Source organism: Anopheles coustani, chromosome 2 (genome assembly GCF_943734705.1).
Source record: "Anopheles coustani chromosome 2, idAnoCousDA_361_x.2, whole genome shotgun sequence".
In the NCBI taxonomy this organism is placed as follows: domain Eukaryota; kingdom Metazoa; phylum Arthropoda; class Insecta; order Diptera; family Culicidae; genus Anopheles; species Anopheles coustani.
In genome coordinates this window covers 46,832,769-46,855,161 of record NC_071289.1, presented here as the reverse complement: position 1 = coordinate 46,855,161, position 22,393 = coordinate 46,832,769, and the positions used below count along the sequence as shown (strand labels likewise).

Genomic DNA, 22,393 nt, shown 5'->3' with positions numbered 1-22,393 from the left:
TTCACTTCGGCGAGGATTTACTCCAGTACGGCTATTGAATCCAGCTTCCTGGGCCTTCGCAAGCTAACCTGGAGACATAGACCTCTTTAGGTTAAGGACTGGCAACTAAAGGCCATATGTCCTGATTTTCTGTGGTTTTCGATTTTCTGTAGGCGTCGCCTTTTGACTGCCACCATGCGGCCAGGAGCACTGCTTGCCAACCACGCTAGTGCGCAGTCAAATTGTGGCTGTTCACCCACCGTCACGAAAGGAATATTTCCTTCCTCAAACAGCACGAGATGTGCGTCGGCTAGGATTTCTCTGACTTGAGCTCCAGCTCGGCGACACACCGTGCCTAAGATAACCTTACTTTTCAGCTTACCCTTTCAGGAACCTCGTGCACTGCTAACCATCCGCTCTGATGCGACGCCGAACTGGAACTGCAAAATTTTCACAAATGCTTTGTTTTGCCACTTTTTTGCATTGCTTTGTGTCGGCAAGCCACCCTACTACCAATTTTGAATGAACTTAGGCCTATCCCCGTGGATCGGAGCGAGACGCAGCGACTGACTTGTGCTCCGTCGCATTCGCGCTGCAGCGCCGAAATTTTTCAACCCGCTCTTGAGTGAAACTTTGCATGAAGAATGAAATAAAGCGACGGATGGAAAGCATAAACCGTTACAGTTTGAACGGAAAGTTTATTTATTACCTTTGGATGGCACCGGCGCTGCCAACAACGGTAGAACATTTTCCAATGTAAACAACATTGACGCTTTCAAATCTATTATCGATGCACAATAAAGAGAAGAAATAAAACAAAAAAAGCCCCTTAATGGTTATTCCTAGCCAAGTGCATCACTCAGAAAAAAGATAGTCCCACTAAATACCTATGCCATAATATTTATATCATCTCAATCGCCTCAGAAATGATTGTGTTTTAGATGATCAAAGATGTATGAATTCAAAAGCATTCGAAGCATTCTCGTGCGGTCTCTTCAAAGCAACACTCGATAGAATAAAGAATCCTTCGACAGAATTTCTATATGTGGGTATGTTTTCATTTACGTTATTACAAAATCGTGTAAGTGTTACATACCTATAATGACAACGAGAAAATAGACAAATATAATTCAATTTATTGATGATATTTATCAGTTAGCTCGGAACGATCTGTTTGCGCATGCACATGCACATGCATATCAGCAATTCCTGCGTTAGGAAAACAAATTACAAGTTTGCCAGTTGCTGGCTCAAATTATGTTCTAAGAAGGGTGGATGCGATATTTTTTCTCTCCCGTATTCAATTTTTACTCTTCTCCCGCAGTTGCTACCATTGCTACCGCTGTACGTTTTACACCTGTGAATGCATATCAAAGGTAAACGAATGCATATCAAACTAACATATGTTCGGCTATTCACAAAGTGTGTCCATTATATTCAAAACATCAAAAATATATCTCAGCAATACATTGATCTTTTGAATCAATGATCTCGAATGGCAATTATTGCGAGGTGTTTGACGTTAGAGATTAATGTTCGCCATTTGATATTTGAAATATAGAATTCTTTTTTGAGTTTTATCTTCGGGCGTGAAAGATGTTCAACAGTGGGGCGTTTTATTTTTTAAATAATCGACATAGACTGTCCTTATACCGATTAAATCTTGATTAGTAACGAACGTTTGCATTTCGGGAATAACGTTGACATTTAAAAAATGAGACAAATTTTAACGACTTTTCATGAAAAAACGGAACACGTTAGAAACTTTCTGTTAAAAGCAAATTAAAGAGTAGCATTTCGTTTAAATTTAAAACAAGTTTGACAACAACCATCTACGTTTGATTGTGTGTTAAACATCCAGCTTATTAGCGGACCACGTGACCAACGATTGTTTAAAACCAGATGGCGACAAGTGGTTAAAAAGCCTAGTATTTTATATTACTTTTGAAGCTTGTTACAGTAGTTTTAAAGCCAAAATTTTATGTTTTTTTAATATAATAAATTTTAAAAGTGAAAATCAGCGAGAAGGATTTGCCCAAAGTCGCTGTTCGGACATACATAGCCACAGTAAATCATGCGTAAAGAGGATCGGAGGAGTTGAATGGGTCAAATATAATTGAAATATCCCTATCAACTACAACCAATCGAAAAAAAAAAAACATTTACAACAACTGAAAACATTCCTACATGGTTGGTTTGGTTGGCTACGCCAAAGTTTCGGCCAAGGCCAACTGGCCGTCGGAAGTTATTTTGAAAGTACTAAAATCTTAATCTTACAATAAAATTTACTTTATTCAATATGCTGGGTTGACTTTTTTCTTATCGTCGACGAAATTTGTCTATTTTTTAATGCAAACGTTAAGGCCGTGTTTCTCAGTTCAAAGGTTAATTACAAAGTAACGGTAATCTTTGTCCGGTAGTGGTTAATTTTCTATCCAGCTGAGCAGTTGCTACACGAGTTTATGTATTTATATTAGGGTTACCAGCATTAAAAAAACGAATGCATTTTGACTAAGGAGTGCCATTAACCTGCTCTCTTTTAAACTGTCAATACATGATTTCACCTTATGCTGAGAAACGAATATGTTTCCGGCGGAAGAAGATGTTGGAGCGCATTTTGCACACAAAACTCGCTTTTGATAAGAGCTAGATTTTTATCCGTTACTTCCGAATGCTGTCTCCAATCGGTGTATAGATCTGTGTGTAGATCTTTACTAGTTTCCAAAAGACGTAATCTCATGAAACAATCAAATGCTAAGCAATGAAAAATGCGATGCGACATCGAAATCTGAAAAAAAATCATTGCAACTTGCAGTTGGATGTAGCGGATGTGGGTAAGCTGTGCAATTAGTTTTTACCAGATTTTGGCATGGCCTATCTTTGTAAAAGTAATTTCTTATCTGTAACATATTGCAAGCTAGGTATGAACCAAAGTTCGTGGAGGAAAAAGTACATCTTTGATCATTCGTATTGTTCTTTGCTCCGTTCTTTCGTTTTGCATGTTCTTAACGTATAAAGCACATGTTACACAAAAAACATGCAACTTAGTCGCTTGGTCACTGTTAATGACGCCGGCAGTACACTGCGCCTAGCGCCAGTTTGTATTTAAATTTAAATCAAACATTTTGCGGTCATATTTGAGTACCTTTTATTACATGTTAAAAATGTGACGAACAACTGTAATGATAACACAAAGAAATTCCATGCGCATATGTATATTTAATGCTGCGCGAAAATATAACAAAGATAATCATACGGTGCGATCGGTTGTCGCCACACCAGTGTGGCAAAACAAGAATCAGCTGGTTCTTGTTAAAGTTCTTGCACACATTGCCAATGTTGGCGCCAACTTTCACTGCCAATATGCAGATTCTATGGTATCGCCATCTGTCGGAAAAGTTTGCAACCAAATCTTGCTCAACCAAAAAATTTTGGTTGCAACCTCGCCAATGTTTGACAATTCAATATTACCTAGTACAGAAATGGTAAACAAACCAGTATACCAAGCGTAAACAACCATTCGCATTCAAACACAACTGGTGTTGTTTATTTTTAATGTAAAAACGAGTATAGAATGAAATTTCTTCTTCTTCGGTTTTGCGAGCTAGATTGTATCCTCCTGTGACAGGTCACCCTTTCACATTCAGAGGCTTACTTGCTCTTTGAAAGCTTTGACAGTAGAGTCATATCGCTTGGTTGTGTATATTGTGTCTGTCTATGTTTATACAAACTATTGGAAAGATTCAGCGCTCGCCCGTTTGAATTGTGCTCTGTTTGAGTAGTGTTCCGAAAAAGGTTTCATGCATGCTGCATTAGATGTTATTACTATCCATGAAGTTGATTATTCCTTTTATCGTTTCTCCGGACTTATCCTTCCAGTGTCTTGCCAGTCTATCGAATGTGCAGTATTTGTTATTTGCTCTTTCTGATTCATATTCATAGAATGAAATTTAAAACAATGTTGTCGTCGCCAACTTGTCGACAACTTGCGCTGATACTTCACACATGAGCAATGCCAAGGTAAGCTATTCTGACAGAAAAACAGAGGTTGTCAAGTATTGCTTTGGTATTACCTTGGCAGGCATTGCTCAGGTGTGCAAGAGTTTTTAGCGGTTCTATTTACAAGGTCAACGCGCGTGCGTTATACACATGTGTGTATCAAGCGACGCGTGCGTGCAAACACCAAAGCGATTAAAGAAAACCCTAGTTAAACCCGAGGGTGTACAAGAATCTCGGTGGACTACTGGAACAATTCGAGATTAACACCTCACACGCTTCGGACTGGCAGAATCAAATGGTAAGTAAAAACTTTAATAACAAAGACAAATATATACATCATTCACTCTCAGGCAACATATCAACTCCCAAAGCCGAAGGAACGGCGGAACACCTGCTACCAGGCGAGCAGAACACATCAGGAGGTTACAAGAGGACCGCAGAGGGGAGCGAGGCAGCAGAACGAGAAAGGCAGAACAGAACAGAAGAAAGAGAAACAAACGGAACAAGAGTTGTGAAATGTTTTTTGAATTTTTTCACATTGTTTTGCAAAGGTTCAAAACAAAGCTTAAATTTGTTGAATTATTTCATTAATTATTTCATACGCTTCAATTATTTCATGAACTCCGGTGCTGCATCAGAAATGAACGGAGCTGCTTTAATAGGAAAAGTAGCCGAACACTTCACAGAAAAGCAGCGGTCATTTTCCATAGCGAAATGTTGGTGGGGCATGTTTGGATGTGCACTGCTGCGCTCGCCGTCGATGGTTTGCGATGAATTACCAACGGAACGGAAAGCAGTGAAAATGAACGTAGCGTGTAATATTACCTCAGAATATCTAGTTAGCTCACATCATGCGTTAAAAACATTTAGAGACAACCCTTAGAGAAAGAAAACTAATCGTACGATTGCATAATCAATGAAAGTCATCCTAAGAGATCGAAAAACTTGTGGACAGACTCCGTTCTCTAGTTTGATAGGTGATTAATCGATACTCCGTTCTAAAAACATTAAAAAATAAGCGATAAGGTCGTCCACGAGGTTTAACCGTATAAGATCAGAGGTATTTAATCCGAGCAATCAAACCAAACGCAAAGTGAGTGCAACAATAGTAGGGGCAGTAACACTTCAGTGATGAGGCAATTGATGGGGCCTACATTCAAATTTGGAAAGACGATTGAGCACAAAAAGTGCCGAGAAATTAGAACTACAAGGGAGATACAAGATAACGATCTTAAGCACACAGTCCTAAATACCAAGTTATGGCTCCTTCATAATGTCAACTCTCCATTCGCCCCCACAGAGTCCAGATATGAACCTGATAGAACATCTATGGAAGATCTAAGATGATTCTATTCGTAAACGGGCAATCTCTAACAAGGATGAGTTGAAATGCACATTGCAAGAAGAATCGGACAGAGCACAACCCACATTCTATGCTGATATAGATGAGAATAGTAAGGGATGATAAAATTATTTTTTTTTTGAGCGTTCCGCCGCTCTTTCAGTTTCATTTTATTTATTTTACTCTGATTGTTAGCATCCGGTAGATTTTGCAAAAAAAAAATCATATTTATAATGTAATGGTGAATGTTATTTTGATCACTCATCTACTATTTATTAAGTTGTTCATGCAGCTAACCACTCGAATGTGAATGATGAACATTTGAGTAGCGTCGACCATCTTCTTCAAAACTCTCTAGTCTCTGTTACAGTATTATTTGACGCAAGAATCTCTTTAAACAAGTGTGTACTTGCATTATATGACTTGCCACGAAATACCGTGTGTGTGGCAGCGTTTTCAATATGTTTTTTTAGAGGAAGATAAAATTTTCGAATATTTCTTGGAACCGTTGTAATATTACCGATCAATATCAATACAAGAAGCATGAATCGTCGTACTAGATGCGTTTATACCATATTCAAAAGAGTACCATTTGCTCCAAATTAGATTACGTCACGAAATGTACTATATAACAAAATTCTCTACAGAGCGGAAATGAAAAAAATAAAATATCGCAATCTACATAATCCTGTTGCTGTCCATTAGAGGGCAGAAGAAAATAAAATAAAATCTTTTAAGTGATACGGTTTAAATCCTCACCATCGTTAATGTTTCGCCTTAAAAATCGTCTGACTGCCAAACTAAAACACCGGTAATCGAAAGATGCCCCAAAACGCTGCTTTTGGCTTACATCATTTATCAAAAAACGTCCTCCCAGTTATCTTAGTAAATCATAAAAGTAGCATGACATAAAACTACTCAAAGTCAAAATAGTCTATCTCAATAGAAAAATTAGCAAAGGAGAGCAGCGTTGATTTAATTCACACTTGATTTGACTTGCTACTAACGCTTGTACCATTCATATCTCTTCTATATTAGCAAATTAATCTTCCTCTTCGTCGTCTTCATCTTCTGCTTCGGCCAGCCATGTAAGCCACTGATTGACCTGGAATAGTGCTTTGCCTTTGCCTGGGTATGTATCAGTGACATCTTCCTTGTACCGCAGAAAAGCATCCTCTTCGATAACACTCATTTCGTACATCTCTTGGAACCAACGCAACAGGACTCCTAAGGAATAAAGCAATTTAAACATGTCAATAACTGCAGTAGTGTACAGGGGTGTGCACACGTCGTCTACGCGTTCTTCGGGCGCGGCTAACGCGCAGACGAAGTGTGCGGTTTAGCTTCGGCAAAATCCGGAAAAAAAACTCCTGCAGCGAGAGTGAGCAGCAATACAGTTGGTCCCCGCAGTACGCGAATGTTTGGGACCGGACGCAATAGCGTATATCGAATTTTCGCGTATTGAGGATTTCCTCTGCCATTTCGTTTATACCTCATATTGAAGAGTTGACACTGAGAGGGAACCGCTTATTTAACATATCTTTTATCGAAATCACTAATAAGCGTTCCATTTCTTACATTGCATAATTATGTCTCTGTTAAAAAGTGCATATTAAAAACTTCATTCTACCAAAACAAAGTAAAATTGACTAGTCAGAACTCAAGCAACGCTATAAGCTGTCAGTTGTAAAAAATCGCGTATTGCGAATTCGCGTATATCGAGTATCGCGTACTGCGGGGACCAACTGTATACTGCTTTCCTTTGCAACCGTACAGGAAGCAAGGTAAATTTGGGATGTTTACGCATACTTCCTTATAAGTAACGTACATCCCTAGATGCGCATCTTTGGTTTTTCTTTAATTGTTTTACCATGAAGGAAATTTAATCATTTTGGTTGCTGTTTTCTCATGAAGAACTACAATGTTGGACACAAGTTGTACAGGTTTTCAGAGCTCCCATTCCTGCTGCAGACAGTTTTTTCTGTTACTGTTGGTGGAGCCGGAAAGGAAAGAGTATTACAATTGTTTCTTTTAATTTGTCACCAAATACTAGAGCCCCTAGTTGGGCGCTAAGGTTTCTGGTTGCTGTTTTAATCTGACGGTGTATGCAAACTTTTGAATGGCCCCTCGTACTCCAGTGGGTCTCAAGTTGCAAGTCCGCCCTATTTTGATATGACCTTCAAAGGACTTTTCGTATGAGTACGAAACGGCTCACACCAAACCAGACCAACGCTAGCGTAAAATGCCTGATCTTTGTATCAGCCGCAAGGTCATACAGAACCATATAACTGGTAAAAATAGCGCTATCTTGCAATTTAGGATAACCAAAACAAGCATTCCTAATGGACGTTTAAATTCCGTTCTTTAACGAAAAAACAATAGAAACAGGGAAACACATTTATATTGATCAACAGTTACCTATCATACGATTCCTTTATCAGAAAACCTGTTTGATTGGAATTTTAAGGAATACTTTTATCAGTGTATCTATATCAACTTCAAAATTTATTCATTTTTGTACTCACTACCACCTACGTAATGTAGGTCAGCCGTTCCGGGCTCATACAAAGTCTTAATGTCATAAGCCCAATGATTTTTATTTTATTGCAATGAACTCATGACAGCGCTTATGTTTTTCGATAACGCTTTCAAATGTATGTTTTTATAAAATGTTTTTCATTGGTCTGTTGGCTCTACAAGAGATAACAGCTACCAAAATAATTAAAATTCCTCCATGGCCAACCTACTAGAGAAAACCCAATGCTGCGCATCTAGGGATGTAAGGCGTTTTTAAGATTGTGTGCGTAAACATCCTAAAATCCGGAGTGCAGCTCAGATTTTACATTGCTTCCTGTACGGTTGCAAAGGAAAGTAGTATAGTGCCGCTCACTCTCGCTGTAGGAGTTTCTTTCGGGGAGGAGTTTTGCTAACACGCGCACGTCGTCTGCGCGTTCTTCGGCCCCGAAGAACGCGCACACGTCGTCTGCACCCCCGGTACGGAGAAACAATTTCATTATTAGTAATCATGGGCAGACACATACCTTTGGGATAGCCGATGTCATACCAGTAAACTTGAATTGCGTATATAGCGATCAGTTGTAGATCAATATTGCTGTGCAGGAAAGCATGCAGCACGGGGCAGTACTTGGTGAAAATTTCCTTTTCTTTTTCGACTCGCTTTCTTTCCTCCTCCAGTTTGCTTGATTCCTACAAGAATCGTAAATTAAAGAAAATAAATAGAATGTGGAAAATAAGTAACACCGCGCGTGCTACCTGACTGATGTACTTCAGCAGCACCGTCATAACGGCCGTGATGAATCCAGGATCCGTATAACAAATCGCTTCGACATTTTCCTTGATCCACTTGTAGAAATGTTGTGGGTTGTCGTCCAACAGAATCTGCTTCCACAGCTCGGACTGCACGCGTAACAACGGGTATATGAAGCTAAGATTGCGATCCTCCAGTATCTCGGCCATACGTTCTTTATTGCGATCACACTCAGGCAAACTGGTCATCAAATTAACCTTGCTCTTGTTAAACATCTCCTGTAACACCGGTTTGCCGAGCTGTTTGTGTAGATGCTGCAGGACGAGCAAGAAGAGTGGATAGTGTTGTCCATTGTCCGTGTAGCTCGAAATGTCTGTTAGTTTGCAAAGATTAACGGATACCGCACGGGCCAGCAGTGATGCTATGATAGTAGTGATCTTAGGAATAGTTTTTTCTTTTTCACTAATTCCGTTCACCACCGACTTGAAGGCTTCGAGAACAGCACTGTTGGACAGCTTTGCCTCCTTACGCAACACCTGCAGAAACTCGATCGTCTTCGTATGGAAAGGTTCATTACGGTCGAGAACTTCATTCAGAATTTTGATAATCGCATCCCGCATAAACTTTTCCGGAATTTTCAGCGCACTAAATGCGTCTACTAACTCCTCCATCAATGACAGTTTGCGACATTCTTCCTCTGAAGGGCCTTTCTCTTGCACCGGAGGAGATTGTTCAATTATGTTTTCTTTGATCTGTTCTTGGTCGACGAATAGAACTGCATTTGTCTCTTTGTTGGTCTCCGAACCAACGTCAACTTTTTCTTCCATTCCAAGCTCTCCAGCAGTCGTTTCATTTGCCTCAAACTGTTGTGTTTTAAAATCCCGGGTCTCTTGTGAGTCAAGCCCCGTTTCTTGTTTAGCTGTATCGATAAAAGAGGAGCTGTCAGGGTGCGAAGAAGTAGTTTCGGATAAACTTTCCCTCTTTTCATCCTCAGAACCCTCCTCCTGTTCAGTTGTAGTGGGGGGCTTATCATTCGACTGCTTATCGACCACCTCTATAACAATCTCTTGCACCGCTTTATTTTTTTCATTATTGGAAGCAGGCTCTTTTGAACTTCCTATTTCATTAATGTTATGTTGTTGTTCATCCTCAGCGATTTGTTGTTTTATGTTCTCCAGCAATACATCACTCACAAATGCCGCAACCCGCACTAGGTATTCGTCCTTACCCGGTCCCTTATCTTTTTTGTTTTTCTTCTCGAGCTTCTCTGAAGATGCCTGCTTAATAATCATTTGCTCGTTCTGTACCAAGTTGTTTGCAGGTGAAGCAGGAGTATTCGGGCCGGTTGTAGACATAACATTCGATGTGGTCGACGAATGTGCTTGGCTATCGTAGTGCCGATTGTTATGCGAATGCCCATCGTGTGGCATGAGTGATCTCTCGCTACCGCCATTTATTACGCCGTGCCCTCGTTGCTGTTGATGACCTCCATGATGTTCGTGTTGTTGGGTGTAATAATGTTGCTGAGAGTCTTCGTGATGATATTGATGTTTTTGATTATGCTGAAGCTGATTATTATGATGATAATTGGTATTCATTCCAGTACCTGCTATCGATCGAGGATTGATTCCATGGGACACGTGTTGCTGCTGCTGGTGGTGATGATGATGGCCCATCGTGATGGATGATGCGTTCTGATTTACATTCGATATTCCTCCTGCACTACGACCAGAACTCATCACGTTGGAGTTGTTTCCTACTGCACTGTTGTTAATTTGACTATTATTAGCAACAGAGTTGGGCATTGAAGAGCTGCCAGAGACCCCAGAACCATCGAAGCTAGATCCTGCGTTGCTGCCTCCCGAAAAGGCACTACTGTTGATCTGGCTAGCATTACGCTGTTCGCTCAGTAATGTACGAGTGGTCAGAGGCGATGAAAACTCGTTCACAGATTGGGAATTGTAAGTAATTTTGCTACCGCCACCAACACCGCCAACTCCCATCGGAGAAGAAATGGGCAGCTGTGTTTTTATGTTCATATTTGCCTTAAACAGTAAGCTGTTGGGTGTTGGACGCATTTGTAACTCTTCAACTGGATTTTGTGGCGGAGTCATCAGATTGCGTTTGAAGCGTGGAGCCAAATCCTTGTTGTTCATCATGTTGGAGTTGCCGTACGGAGAGTTGTGGGATCCACTGCTACTATCTCGGATAGAACCACCGCTACCTCCACCACCACCGCCTTGATGATGGTGATGGTTATTGCTGTGCTTGTTGTAACGCATGTTGTTGCCATAATTGTTCTGGTTGGTGCGATTATTATGCATACGGTAGTTTCCACCTCCACCACCTCCACCGCCACCATTGTCTCGATGATCTCGGTTTCCATAACCATTCGACGATTGATTATAGCTGGTATGAATACAATTGTTTACGTTTATTAAATGTATGCCAATGATATCACTACACATTACAAAGTAATTAAAAAAGTATAACGTAAAAAATTTAAAACAATCACTGAACTTATTTTGATTTTTGGAAAAGCATAAACATCAATTAATATTGGTAAACTTATCGCGACTTGGCTAAGCCTGAGTAATAAACGTTCAGTCAGTAACCTCCATAAGTCTCCTTCAGTAGAGATGAGCACTGATTAAGCAGCAGTAACGTGACGACACACCACGATAAAAATCGTAAACACAAACCTCGATTCTAATATGGTAAACCCATGCACGAATGGGACGCGGTGCGGTCAAGTCCCACATAAGCACTCCACACATAAACATTGGATATAGAACAGTTGCACAAAAAGTGCTTAGTTTGATTTGGTCGCTCTTCTGAAACCAATTGTTGTTGTAAAAACAAAATGATGTGAAAATTACAGAAAATCTGGAGTGTTACCTTTCTAGCCTACAATTTTCTTGTCGCATATGCTCTATTGGAAGGGATACTTTAACAAAATGGTACATATCTGAACACTCACCTAGGAAGTAACGGGGAAGGACTCGAAACACCCAGCAAATTGAAGCCATCGTTGAGATGCTGCAGATTCAACGTAAATTTGCTAATCCAGTCGCGCTGCTCGCTACGATCGTTATTACGATAATCCCGATCGCGGTTGCGCAGGTGGTTAAGTCCTGGTGGAAGCACGTCGTCGTCATGATTCAACTCCTGTATCGGGGCCGGACCCTCGACCAGGGCCACCTTACGGGGAGTCCAGTTGTTTTTGCGCAACTCGATTAGATCGCGTAGCATAAACCGGATACGCGGTGGAAACTTCGACGACAGCGAGTACTGTTCCATCCTATCGAAGTACTGATCCATCAGCTGTTTTCCCAACTCTGTATCCAGATTCTTTCCACATGTCCGAATGAGCTGGGCCAAACATTCCATGTCCTCGCAGTTCTTCTCCGTCGACGAGCTTGACTTGTTGGTGAACAGCGAGCGGAGCATCTTGTGTAAATGCGGTTCGGCCAGCATGTCGAGTTTGTATAGCTCGCCAATGAACTTAACGTTGCCCAGTATTTTCTGTTTAGCGACATTTTTCTTTTCCTCCAAATCATCGGTGAGTGTGCTTTCAGAATTGATAATCTTCTCACTGTATTGTACGCGATTTTCAAACTTATCGCGACAAACGTTCAGCAAAATCTGCAGAAAAGTGCTCGATTTGTTCTTATCGATGTCGGTTTCTAGCTCTTTCTCAATGCGCTTGCACAACTGCGCATACATAGACGAATATTTCGGTTCATCTAAAGCTTTGTCGAAGATCAGCAGGATAACACCATTCAAAATTTTCGACGAGTTAAGATCTAGTTTAAGCAATTCATCACTAAGTTTCTGAAATTTTTCTGGTGTAAGTTTGTTTAGAATACCGCGAACCTGTTGATGATAAGTAAAAATAGAATTAAATTAACGGTTTTATGTTGTTTTTTTCTATTAAATAGTGATGATAGTTACTTTTCGAAAAATCGAATCAATTCTGGCCTCTTCAGTGAGTCCATGTTGCGGTCTCAGGGATGGAGGGACCCAGCGTCGGCTAGCGGGGGGGACTGGATTTTCCCTCCCCGTGGCGCGAGACTCTGTCCCCGTTTGCCTCGGGTCTTCCGTCTTGAAGGTTGGCGAAGCACCAGCAGTAGGATATGCACTCCGCAACCCAACTGACGGTGGAACCGCTATCTTTTCTATTTTTCCCGGAATGGTGAACGAAGCAAACTGACTACTGTTTCCGCGCAGATTCCACTGCTGTTGCACTGCGGTTGTTTTTCGGTGGTTATGTACTGCTTTCGTTGCGGACTGAATCGTATCCCCCTGTGGCTGCGCTTTAAATTAAAGCGCAATCAAACCAACGACGAAAAGTCCGAAGAGTCTTATTTGGACACAAGTAATAGTTTTGATAGTTTACAGCTGAGCCAATGCACCAAATTGCTATTCGAATGTGTCCGTCTAGGTTTGCGTGTGCGATAGCAACAGAAAAAATGAGACGACAAATTAAATCTTCAAATAACTGTTACGTGCTACGCTTTCCGTTGCTGAAGACGTAAACAAAGAAAAACACGTACCGAAACCTAGACGAAGCCTCCAAAATGAACGCTATACACGACTCGTTCTTCCACACTCGGTCAACTCGATCGTCCGATCACACTTCGACGGAATCTGTTCCCAAACACACGAGACTCACCAGAGATGGCTTTACCATGAATTGGAAAACACTATGCCTGCAAAAAAACAAACAAACAATATATTAGCAAAGCAATCCAAGCAGTACGTAATTAAATATTATATACTTTTTTATTTATGATAGCGTAAGTGCGAGTCTGGTTGCCTGTGCTATTATTTAATTTAGATCGTGTAAAAAATTATCCAATACCACAATGACCGCAAACTACAACCATATTCAATTTGTTGAGATCAATGTTTGCTACAGTAACTGTTGATTTAAATCGAACCAATAGTTTTCCAAGCAAAATACAGTTGGTCCCCGCAGTACGCGAATGTTTAGGACCGAACACAATAGCGTATATCGAATTTTCGCGTATTGCGGATTGCCTTTGCCATATCGTTTATACATCATACTGAAGAGTTGACACTGAGAGGGAACCGCTTTTTAAACATATCGTCTATCTAAATCACTAAAGTGATCCATTTCATCTATTTTATCAAAACTCTGTTAAAAAGAGCCTATTAAAAACTTCATTCTACCAGAACAAAGTAAAATTCTTCTAATCAGAACTCAAGCAACGCTATGAGCTATCAGTTGTAAAAATTCGCGAATATCGAATATAGCGTACTGCGGGGACATACCGTATACATTTTTATTCAGTTTCCGAAATTTCTCCTACTTGCTCGAAGCAACTCTGCGTCCAGGCAAGCGCGTCGTCTAGCGCGTGCCGAAAGTGACCTAAAATATGTCAGTTTGACAGGTTTAAGATCACATTCTGGACACGGACGCGTCGGACGCACCACGTCTATTTTCGGCCGAACATATTTCGTCACAATTTTAATCTTGGAAAAATGATAAATATAGTTTGCAAGAGGATCCGCGACAACCGAGCGGTAGCGCCGGTTAGAAAATCAGCCCATGAGCGCCGGGGCTCACCACCTCGACGGCGTGGGTTCGAATCCCAACCGAGACCGGACCCTCCCCTGTACGAGAGGACTGACTATCCACGTACAACAGGGAAACAAGTCTCGTAAGCCCTTAGCGCAGGCATGACCAAGAGGTCGTTACGCCAAGAAGAAGAATGGTATTTAACGAATACCGAAGAGAAACTGTTTTAATATCCTCAAAATTTTAAATAAATGACAAAAAACGAACGATCCTCATTTTGGGGCAAGATGCACCGGCGGTCCAGGTGGGGCAAGACGCCCTAGCATTCAAAATGTAAACAATGGGGCAAGATGCAAGAGTAAATCAAAGTTCGGTGAACGGATCCAAGCATTCTTGATTTAAATATGTCTTATGTTGAACATCTGATGTGAGTTTTATAGTAAAGAATATTTATTAGATCTACATACGAAATTTGGATAATTCTTTGTGATGTTGAACTGTGTTTTCAATCCACCGATCATCTGGATTACAAAACGTCAAACTTTGACTCTGTCAGAAGTGCTACCTGCAAGGTTGATGTAATTATAAAGGTTGGGCTAAGGCGGTTTGTTTATAAATGCACAGATCCGTGAAAATATTCAATAATTGTTCGGAAATCAACAACGAACTTATACCCAAATTGTCTTTTGAATGCTACACCAAAAAATTCAAAAGAATGTGGGTTACACGGGTAACCGCAGGTCTACACGGCGCTGCGACTTTCCTGCGACCACGGAAGTGTCAAATGTACCCAGGTACATTTTGTATCGAATATTCAGTTTTTCTGTACTTCAGACCAAATATATTTTTGTCTAGATGTTGCATCGATTTGAAATTTTGAGTAACGATATTTAAGAGTATTTTCCAAAACATTGGGTAAATTTTGTAATTTTAGAAATTCATTACGAATATTAACCCCTTCACAGTTTTGCGCAATGGAATTTTGTACTGCATTGGATTTTTTTGTCGCACGTTTTGTTTCTACTTTCGTTGCGCGTCGTTTATTTCGCGTGTACCTGCTTCGAAAACACGTTCTTACGTGTTTGTAAACTTGTATTCGGATACTGCTCGGATCTCTCACTCTAAATCTGCACCTTCTCTCTTGCTACCACTCCCACAAGGGTATGCAACCACTTTCAATCGCGGGCTGTGACTATATGCGTGAGCCATGCATGAATCAATTCATCACCCTAAACCAGGGATTGGCACACGTTTTTCAAATAGGCTTCAATGTTTTCAAAGTAATACCCTTTGTAATGGAGAGTGGATCTTTCTAAAAAGCAAAGTTACATAAAAAGTGGTAAAAGATAAAACATTTAAAATGTTATCGATAAACATATAACAGGAACACCTCGTTAAACAATTATCATCTTCATTTTGTCAGTCAAACCTGACATCGTGAACAAATCCTATAAAAATTGGAATGGGTTTTTAGTATGAAGCACCTAAATATTCTTACGGGCCGGATAAAATCATTTGGCGGGCCAAAAATCTTGATTTTGGCGATTGTTTTGGAGCTAAATCGGATATCCATTTTTCTATGTGTAATATCCAATTAAATATCCAAAACCCGCGTGTTCAAGTGACTCGGTTGCTGATCTCAATAACAAATATTGCATATGCAAACTGACCATCATTTAACAATTAGACGGCCGCACAATTCACGGTGTCGCAACGCTTTGTGATCGGCACTTTTGCACTAGTTCCTCTGTATCTGGCCGCAATGTTAGATAATTCTTTTTCAATCTTGATTAGAATTTACGAACGAACAGCAACGCGCCCTGTGAAATTTGTTTACTTTCCATTTGATATTTGTTTAAATCCAGTCGTCTGTGGTGCGTGTCTGGTGACAGCGTTGACAGCACACCAAAATGATGTGATCGGATGCAAACTGAAACGGAGCCATTACATCGATAGATGTACCCGGCCGTCAGAGTGTTAATAAAAAAAATTCTCAAAATTTTTCGGAAAATATAATTTTTTTTTTATTTTTAGATCAAAAATACAAAAACTCAAAATAACAGTGACAAATTTTTGAGCCATTTTCTCAACTTGGCTGGACTGTGAATGGGTTAATTTGAGCTTCAAAAAAAAGTCACCACTCACAGACACGGACTTTTAAAATTGATGATGGGTAGCGATTCCGGCTTTTGCACTGAATCGTTAACTGAATAGAACTTCTAGTGAAATTATAGCCAATAATGCAGTTCGCTATACAATAAAAAGTTTGTAGGAAGACAATGTTGAGTACTTGAATGCTTTCTTAAATTGTTTTCTTAAGCCGGCACGCACATCAGTAATGTACAGTACCGCACTATCTTTTAACACGTTAAGCGCTACGTTGGTCCTGTGGGGCCGACAGTGTTCTTTCTCGTAAGCCGGCGTCGCTCTGCTCGAACCGACAGAGCACGCTAGGTAGGCCAGCGTTGCTACGAATAGCTGGCAGAACGGAAAGCAGGGCAATTTTGGCAAAGCGCTTATCGTGTTAACAGAAAAACCAAGCGTCAGTTCTGCATTGATGCGTTGGTGTAGTCAACGATTCAACATTTTTCCCGCGAGTTTTCATACAATGGATTCAAGGGAAAGTCTTATAGAATTGTGTTGCTTCTCGATACGCACATCATTGGTTATGATGAATAATCAAAAGTCATGAATCATGCAACTTTCGGGTCGTATCGTTAAATATATGTTCGCCACAGACAAAGTCCTTGGAAATGAGTCATTTTCTTATGAAATTCTCCATACCTTTAATTCAGGCTGATAGCCAATCCAAAATGCCGTTACTACCAATAGATTGGTTCATATGACTGTCAGTACTTTCTACGACTCACAGTTATCAAGATTCATACAAAGTTTTCTTTATTAAATAAGCAACGCGTCTTAACATTTACCATTCCTAATTTAAGCACAGAAACTACTCCTAACGAAATCCAACCTTCATCTGGTTCGATAGGATACTATTCTCGAGCTTTCGACTCGTATTTTCTTACGATGATGATCAATTTTTTCATTTGTTCCTGCGTTTTTTTCGCTTCCTCTAAGGAAGTTCCTGCTTTCCTTCACATTCCATTATGTATTTCACTACCATCATTTCAGCTCATCTCACCCATACCAATTTCAATCTCATGCACACGCGCTACGGGTTTCCCATTTAAGAAGGGTAAATTAAAGCCAAAGTCGCATGGCGTTACATTTTTTTAATGATTACATGAGAGCATCTTGGTGGCTTGTTTAAAATTATAAATTTGTACTGAACTTTCTAAAGCCATTTTGCAATTAGTAAGCACTTCGTTTTTTCGTTTGTGCAGAGAAGAAGGACGTAAGTTTTGAGAGTTAATTCTGTAAAAACCAAGTTGTTTCAGAGTGTAAGTGTAATCGGTTTCAGATTCGCACAGGTATTGGTGAGCAAAATGAACGGCATAATCAATGTTCGACGAGAATTGAATCATCCGAATCTTGAAATGCTTGACCAGCTATAAAAATCCGATTGAACATCCGATACATCCATTTTGGAATATCATCAAATAATTTTAATGGAATATCTCACCACAGCACATGGCATCAGCACCACCATTTTTCAGCCTGCATTCAAGACACTGTGTGGACTTTCATTGCTTCTAAATGCACTACACATTACACCTTACGCCCATTATGTTAAAGTTGTGACTTTGTATGTGTTAGCTTGAAGTGAACAAAAACGACTCTTAATTTTCGTGGTTCTAAATCTTCCTGATATCTAGGAAATTTTGAAGTGACTGTCTGGTGTCTTCTTCTGCAGCGCCATTACCTACACCACAAAAACCTCGAAACCTATCCTCTTTGTTCACACGCGCCAAGCTAAGGGCTGAAGACCTTGCCGTCTTTGCACATGGTATGTTCCTAGATATTTTGACAAACACGGACTATATAGATAGAGTGAGAATACTTCGATTTGCAACTAGGTCATCAAATAAGATTATCAGAATACAAACATTTCTTTGTAATATTCACAAGAAAATCAAAAAATTAATGTCATTTAGTACACTTACAATAGCCACGACGATGCTGCTCGTGTGTCACTGAACAACTGAATAGTGTTGGCAGAATCGGGATTCGAAAGACTCGAAGACTCGCTCCGTTGACGGATTGCAAGGGTTGTACCTCCTTTGACGGATTCGAATCGTATTAGCTTCACTTGGGAGTTGAATCAGAATTGATTGGTTTGGGACTCGAACTGATTCGATTCTTGATTTTAATCAAAGTGATTACTATCCAGGTGGGTTCATCCCGAACAAATAGCCTTGATTATTTTAGAAAAATAGAGGAAGAATTAGACAATCGTTCCGGGTTTTGTTTATGTTTCCAATTTGCCAGTTGTTGTTTCCAAAGTTCTTTCCGATAGCGTAAGAATGCCGTATTTATCCTGTTCAGCTGTTTTTTGCAAAAATAACTCATGGAATGTGAAAAATGCGATATAATGAAGATATTGTTGTGTTAACAAACACGTTTCGTGTAGGATTCTAGCAACAAATTTGTTAACATATGTGCCTTTGGACGACCTAACCGCTTTATCCATCTCGTCCAACCTCATTTACTAGATGACTTCCCGGTTGACAAAAATTCATATTTTTTGCAGCTGTCATGTAGTACCAGCAAGTTTTTCCATGGCAGATTGCTGGGACTCTTGCTGGAACTACATAGTACCAGCAACAATGTCAATTTCTGTCAACCGGGTTTGCAATATTTCGTAGATGGAACTGTGCCCTCAGTAAAGTTGTGGCTAATGAGGGCAGAGTCTTCCGGTAACCGTATCAACTGGAACCAGCAGCTTGCTAACGCGTCGTAATCCTTTTGTTGGTAAACAAAACCAGGAACGATTGTCAAAAATTAATTCCAAAATGGCTGCTACGACCAGGCCTTTGAGCTCACCTCCCTTAGGACCCACCTTGATTTTAATCAGACTTGCTCCGAATCTATTTGAATTCGATGTAACTCGATCAGAGGTGTTCTTTCTATCTATATTACGTCAGAAACTTTTCAGCTCCGTGAGCTGAAAACTGCACCCCGCTAGGCAATTTCGAGTAAATCGTCCTCAAAAACGTCCTCCATGACACAAACATCGAGCAGTTTTGTATGGTGAGGAGGACAAGGAGGACGATTGCTCGAAAAACGTCCTCCTTATGTTTCATCCTCATACAAAAATGGAGGACGTTTGTTCGCGCGGAGGACGTTTTGAGAACGATATTTCGAGCTGCCTAGCGGGACCTGCAAAGTTTTTGGCAGCTAACCGCAAAATCAAATGCGCCAGAAGAAGAAGATGAAGAAGAAATAAATGTAAACATAACAAATCTCAAAAACAAAATAAACGAACATATGGTGATAAATTTACGTGTTTATTTCGCAGCTACAGTAATATTTTGTCATTTTATAGCTAGAATATCAATTATAAATTCACTATAGATCAGGGGTCGGCAAAGTCCGGTCCACCAACTGATTTTATCCAAAAGTTTCAAAAAGTTGAATGATAAAGATTAAAATATTTTATCCTACCTCTTTTTATGTAACTTGAGAACATCAAAATTTTCCTTCTTCATGCGAAGAAAGTTAATTATAGTTTCATTTGCTTGCTCTGCTACAGTATTGTTCAGCAAACGGTTGCCATATTCTTGCCTACGCACAATACGCCTGTTGCGATGCCTGTTGCGTTGTTGCAAGTTTTGGGTACTCAACTCGATGACCCGCGATAGGGTAGTTAGCCACACTTCACTCATCAACAGATTATCCATCTTTTACTTTTTGTGTGAATTGAAATAAGATCTTGTTAGCTTTGAAGGAAGATTTTTGAGTTAACTGAAAAATCAAAAACCAAAACCTCTTTGCGCCGCAAAGTTTTTGAGTTTGCGGCTCGTGTAGCGTGGCTCACAGAATTGGTACCGCAAAACGCGGCTACACGAACCGCAAAGATTTTGACGTAAACTTATACGGTTTTTGAGTTTGCGGTTGGAGTTTGCGGCTCGTGTAGCAGGGCGGTATAAGTTTACGTTACCAATCTTTTATTCTTTTATCTTTATTCTTTTTATGTTCTTTCACTTTTATGTTTATCAGTACACGTAAATTACATAATTATCCATAGACTATATTTACTAGAACGATCACGTACACTTTAAAACCAGAGGTCCTTGGCCTAAAACTTAATGCTTAGTTTACACGAGGCGCAAAACTCTGAAAACACAGGCGAAAATATCATTTTTTCTGTCACTTTTTTTCGCTTCGTGTAGACGTTCCTATCCGTGAGCCGATGCAGATGTAAGCGCATTCAATGTTGATTTGATTGTTTAATTGTAAAAAAAACAGCACAGATGTATTGTGTACACCGAAATCTTATCAACAACCACTGTACATTATTAAAAACAACTATTTTCCATCCACCGGCACTCTATACCAGGTGCGCAAATCTATTTTTCACTCGTCGACCGAAAAACAGATTTTCGCTTACTTTGACAGTTGACTGGCCAACTGACAGCATTTTACCGCTAACTCACAGCATTTTGCCGTTTGGTTGGTTGCTTGCGCTTTGTGTAGACTAAGCATAACGGTACATAAAACAGGCGCCACGCGCGGCTCGTCCGTGCCCGATCCTCTTCCGATCCCCAGCCGAAGTCAACTGGTCGACGGACGCTGCGCATTGACCCCGATGGATAGCAGGAACCCACATCAGCTGATAACGGCGAGTTATCAATGAGTGGCCCAAAGCTTATCCATCGGGTCAGGTCCTATCACAACATCTCCCCCTTTTAATTTAGACGATACTCGTCGAGCCTACGTGGGGGTCTTCTAGGCCTAGAAGACCGGCGTGGTTCTTGTATCGGCTGCCGTCGTCTGCTAGTCACGAAAGGGACTGGACGTGGAGATGCAACCGTATCCGATGTGATGATTTGCTGCCCTGCAGGAGAAATCGGCCTTGTTTCCTGCGGCGCCGGATCGATGAGCAAATCCAACGGCAATCGGTTCGGCTCTACGGTATTACTAGGTGCATTAATTGACGTGGCAGCACCGCGCTCTCTAAGCTGATTCAGGTGACGGCGATGCACCTTGCGATCCTCGGTCTCCACCTCGAACATCACCGTGCCTAGTTCTCGTACAATCCGTGCTGGAACCCACCGCCAAGAGTTTCTAGCATACATCTTGGTATAAACGGCGTCACCGCTACCGAACCGTTTATCGCCCACTGGCGGTGCTTCCTTTTCTGCGGAGGGAGGTTTCAATAGTTCTAGGGCGGTCCGAACCTTTCGCCCCAGCATAGCCTCCGCCGGAGTTTGGCCATTTCTTACAACCGGGTTGGGAGTCATCCGATAAGATGCAAGGAAAATATCAAGTGATTCCTCTCGTGTGGCTCCACCTTCGTGGATCTTTTGCATTTTTCTTTTTAGCGTGTCCACGAAACGCTCAGCTTGCCCATTCGATTGAGGATGAAACGGCGCGGTTTTCACGTGCTCTATGCCGTTTCTGCAACAGTAGTCCTCAAACTCGAACGATACGAACTGGGGTCCATTATCGCTGACCAACGTTTCGGGATAGCCAAATCTTGCGAAGATGCCCCGCATCATCGCAATAGTAGCCTTTGTCGTAGTGCTACACGTCCTTACTACCTGTGGCCACTTTGCATGCGCATCAACCATTACCAAAAAGTAATCACCGTCAACTGGACCGGCATAATCGATGTGGATGCGCTCCCAGGGCTTCTTGGTAGCTGGCCAGGAAACGGGTTTCTCACGCGGGGAGGACTTCGATGCTACTGCACAGGCGTGGCATGTTTTCACGTACTCGGCAATGTCTCTATCTATGCTTGGCCAGTACACATAACTGCGAGCCACCGCCTTCATCCTTTGGATCCCTGGATGTCCTTCGATCCCTGGATGTCCAGCTGGTCGAAGCAACGCCGCTGTAGCTTTCTTGGGATGACCACCCTCTCCCCGAACAAAATACTTCCCCGGAACGTGGATAAGGCCTCGCTTCTGTGGAAAAAGCGAGCCAAATCTTCGCCGTATGATTTGTCTCGCGGCCAACCTTCCATAATGTATTTTGTTACTTGCCGCAGTACCGGGTCGGATTCCGTTGCCTTCGCAACATCTCTAAAACGAAGCGGAAACACGTTAATACAGTTTATTACAACAGAACTCACGTCCTCTTCCAACTCAGCGCTTGCAATGATGTACTCTGGATCTGGTTTTGCGTGCTCCCT

The 22,393-nt window shown here is 41.0% G+C and overlaps 1 protein-coding gene and 1 long non-coding RNA gene across 2 annotated transcripts in view; both read right to left on the bottom strand.

Annotated features, from left to right (window-relative positions):
• Positions 1-22,393, bottom strand: part of LOC131262568 (uncharacterized) — a 174,424-nt gene that overhangs the window by 56,790 nt on the left and 95,241 nt on the right. The gene's annotated exons all lie outside the window — the stretch shown is intronic.
• LOC131262511 (eukaryotic translation initiation factor 4 gamma 2) lies at positions 5,865-12,905 on the bottom strand. Its single transcript, XM_058264534.1, has 5 exons — positions 12,543-12,905; positions 11,569-12,464; positions 8,594-10,997; positions 8,362-8,527; positions 5,865-6,547 (listed from the first exon to the last, which is right to left on the bottom strand). The coding sequence occupies exons 2-5, from the start codon at positions 12,312-12,314 to the stop codon at positions 6,363-6,365; spliced, it is 3,501 nt and encodes a 1,166-aa protein (XP_058120517.1). The 5' UTR covers positions 12,315-12,464; positions 12,543-12,905; the 3' UTR covers positions 5,865-6,362.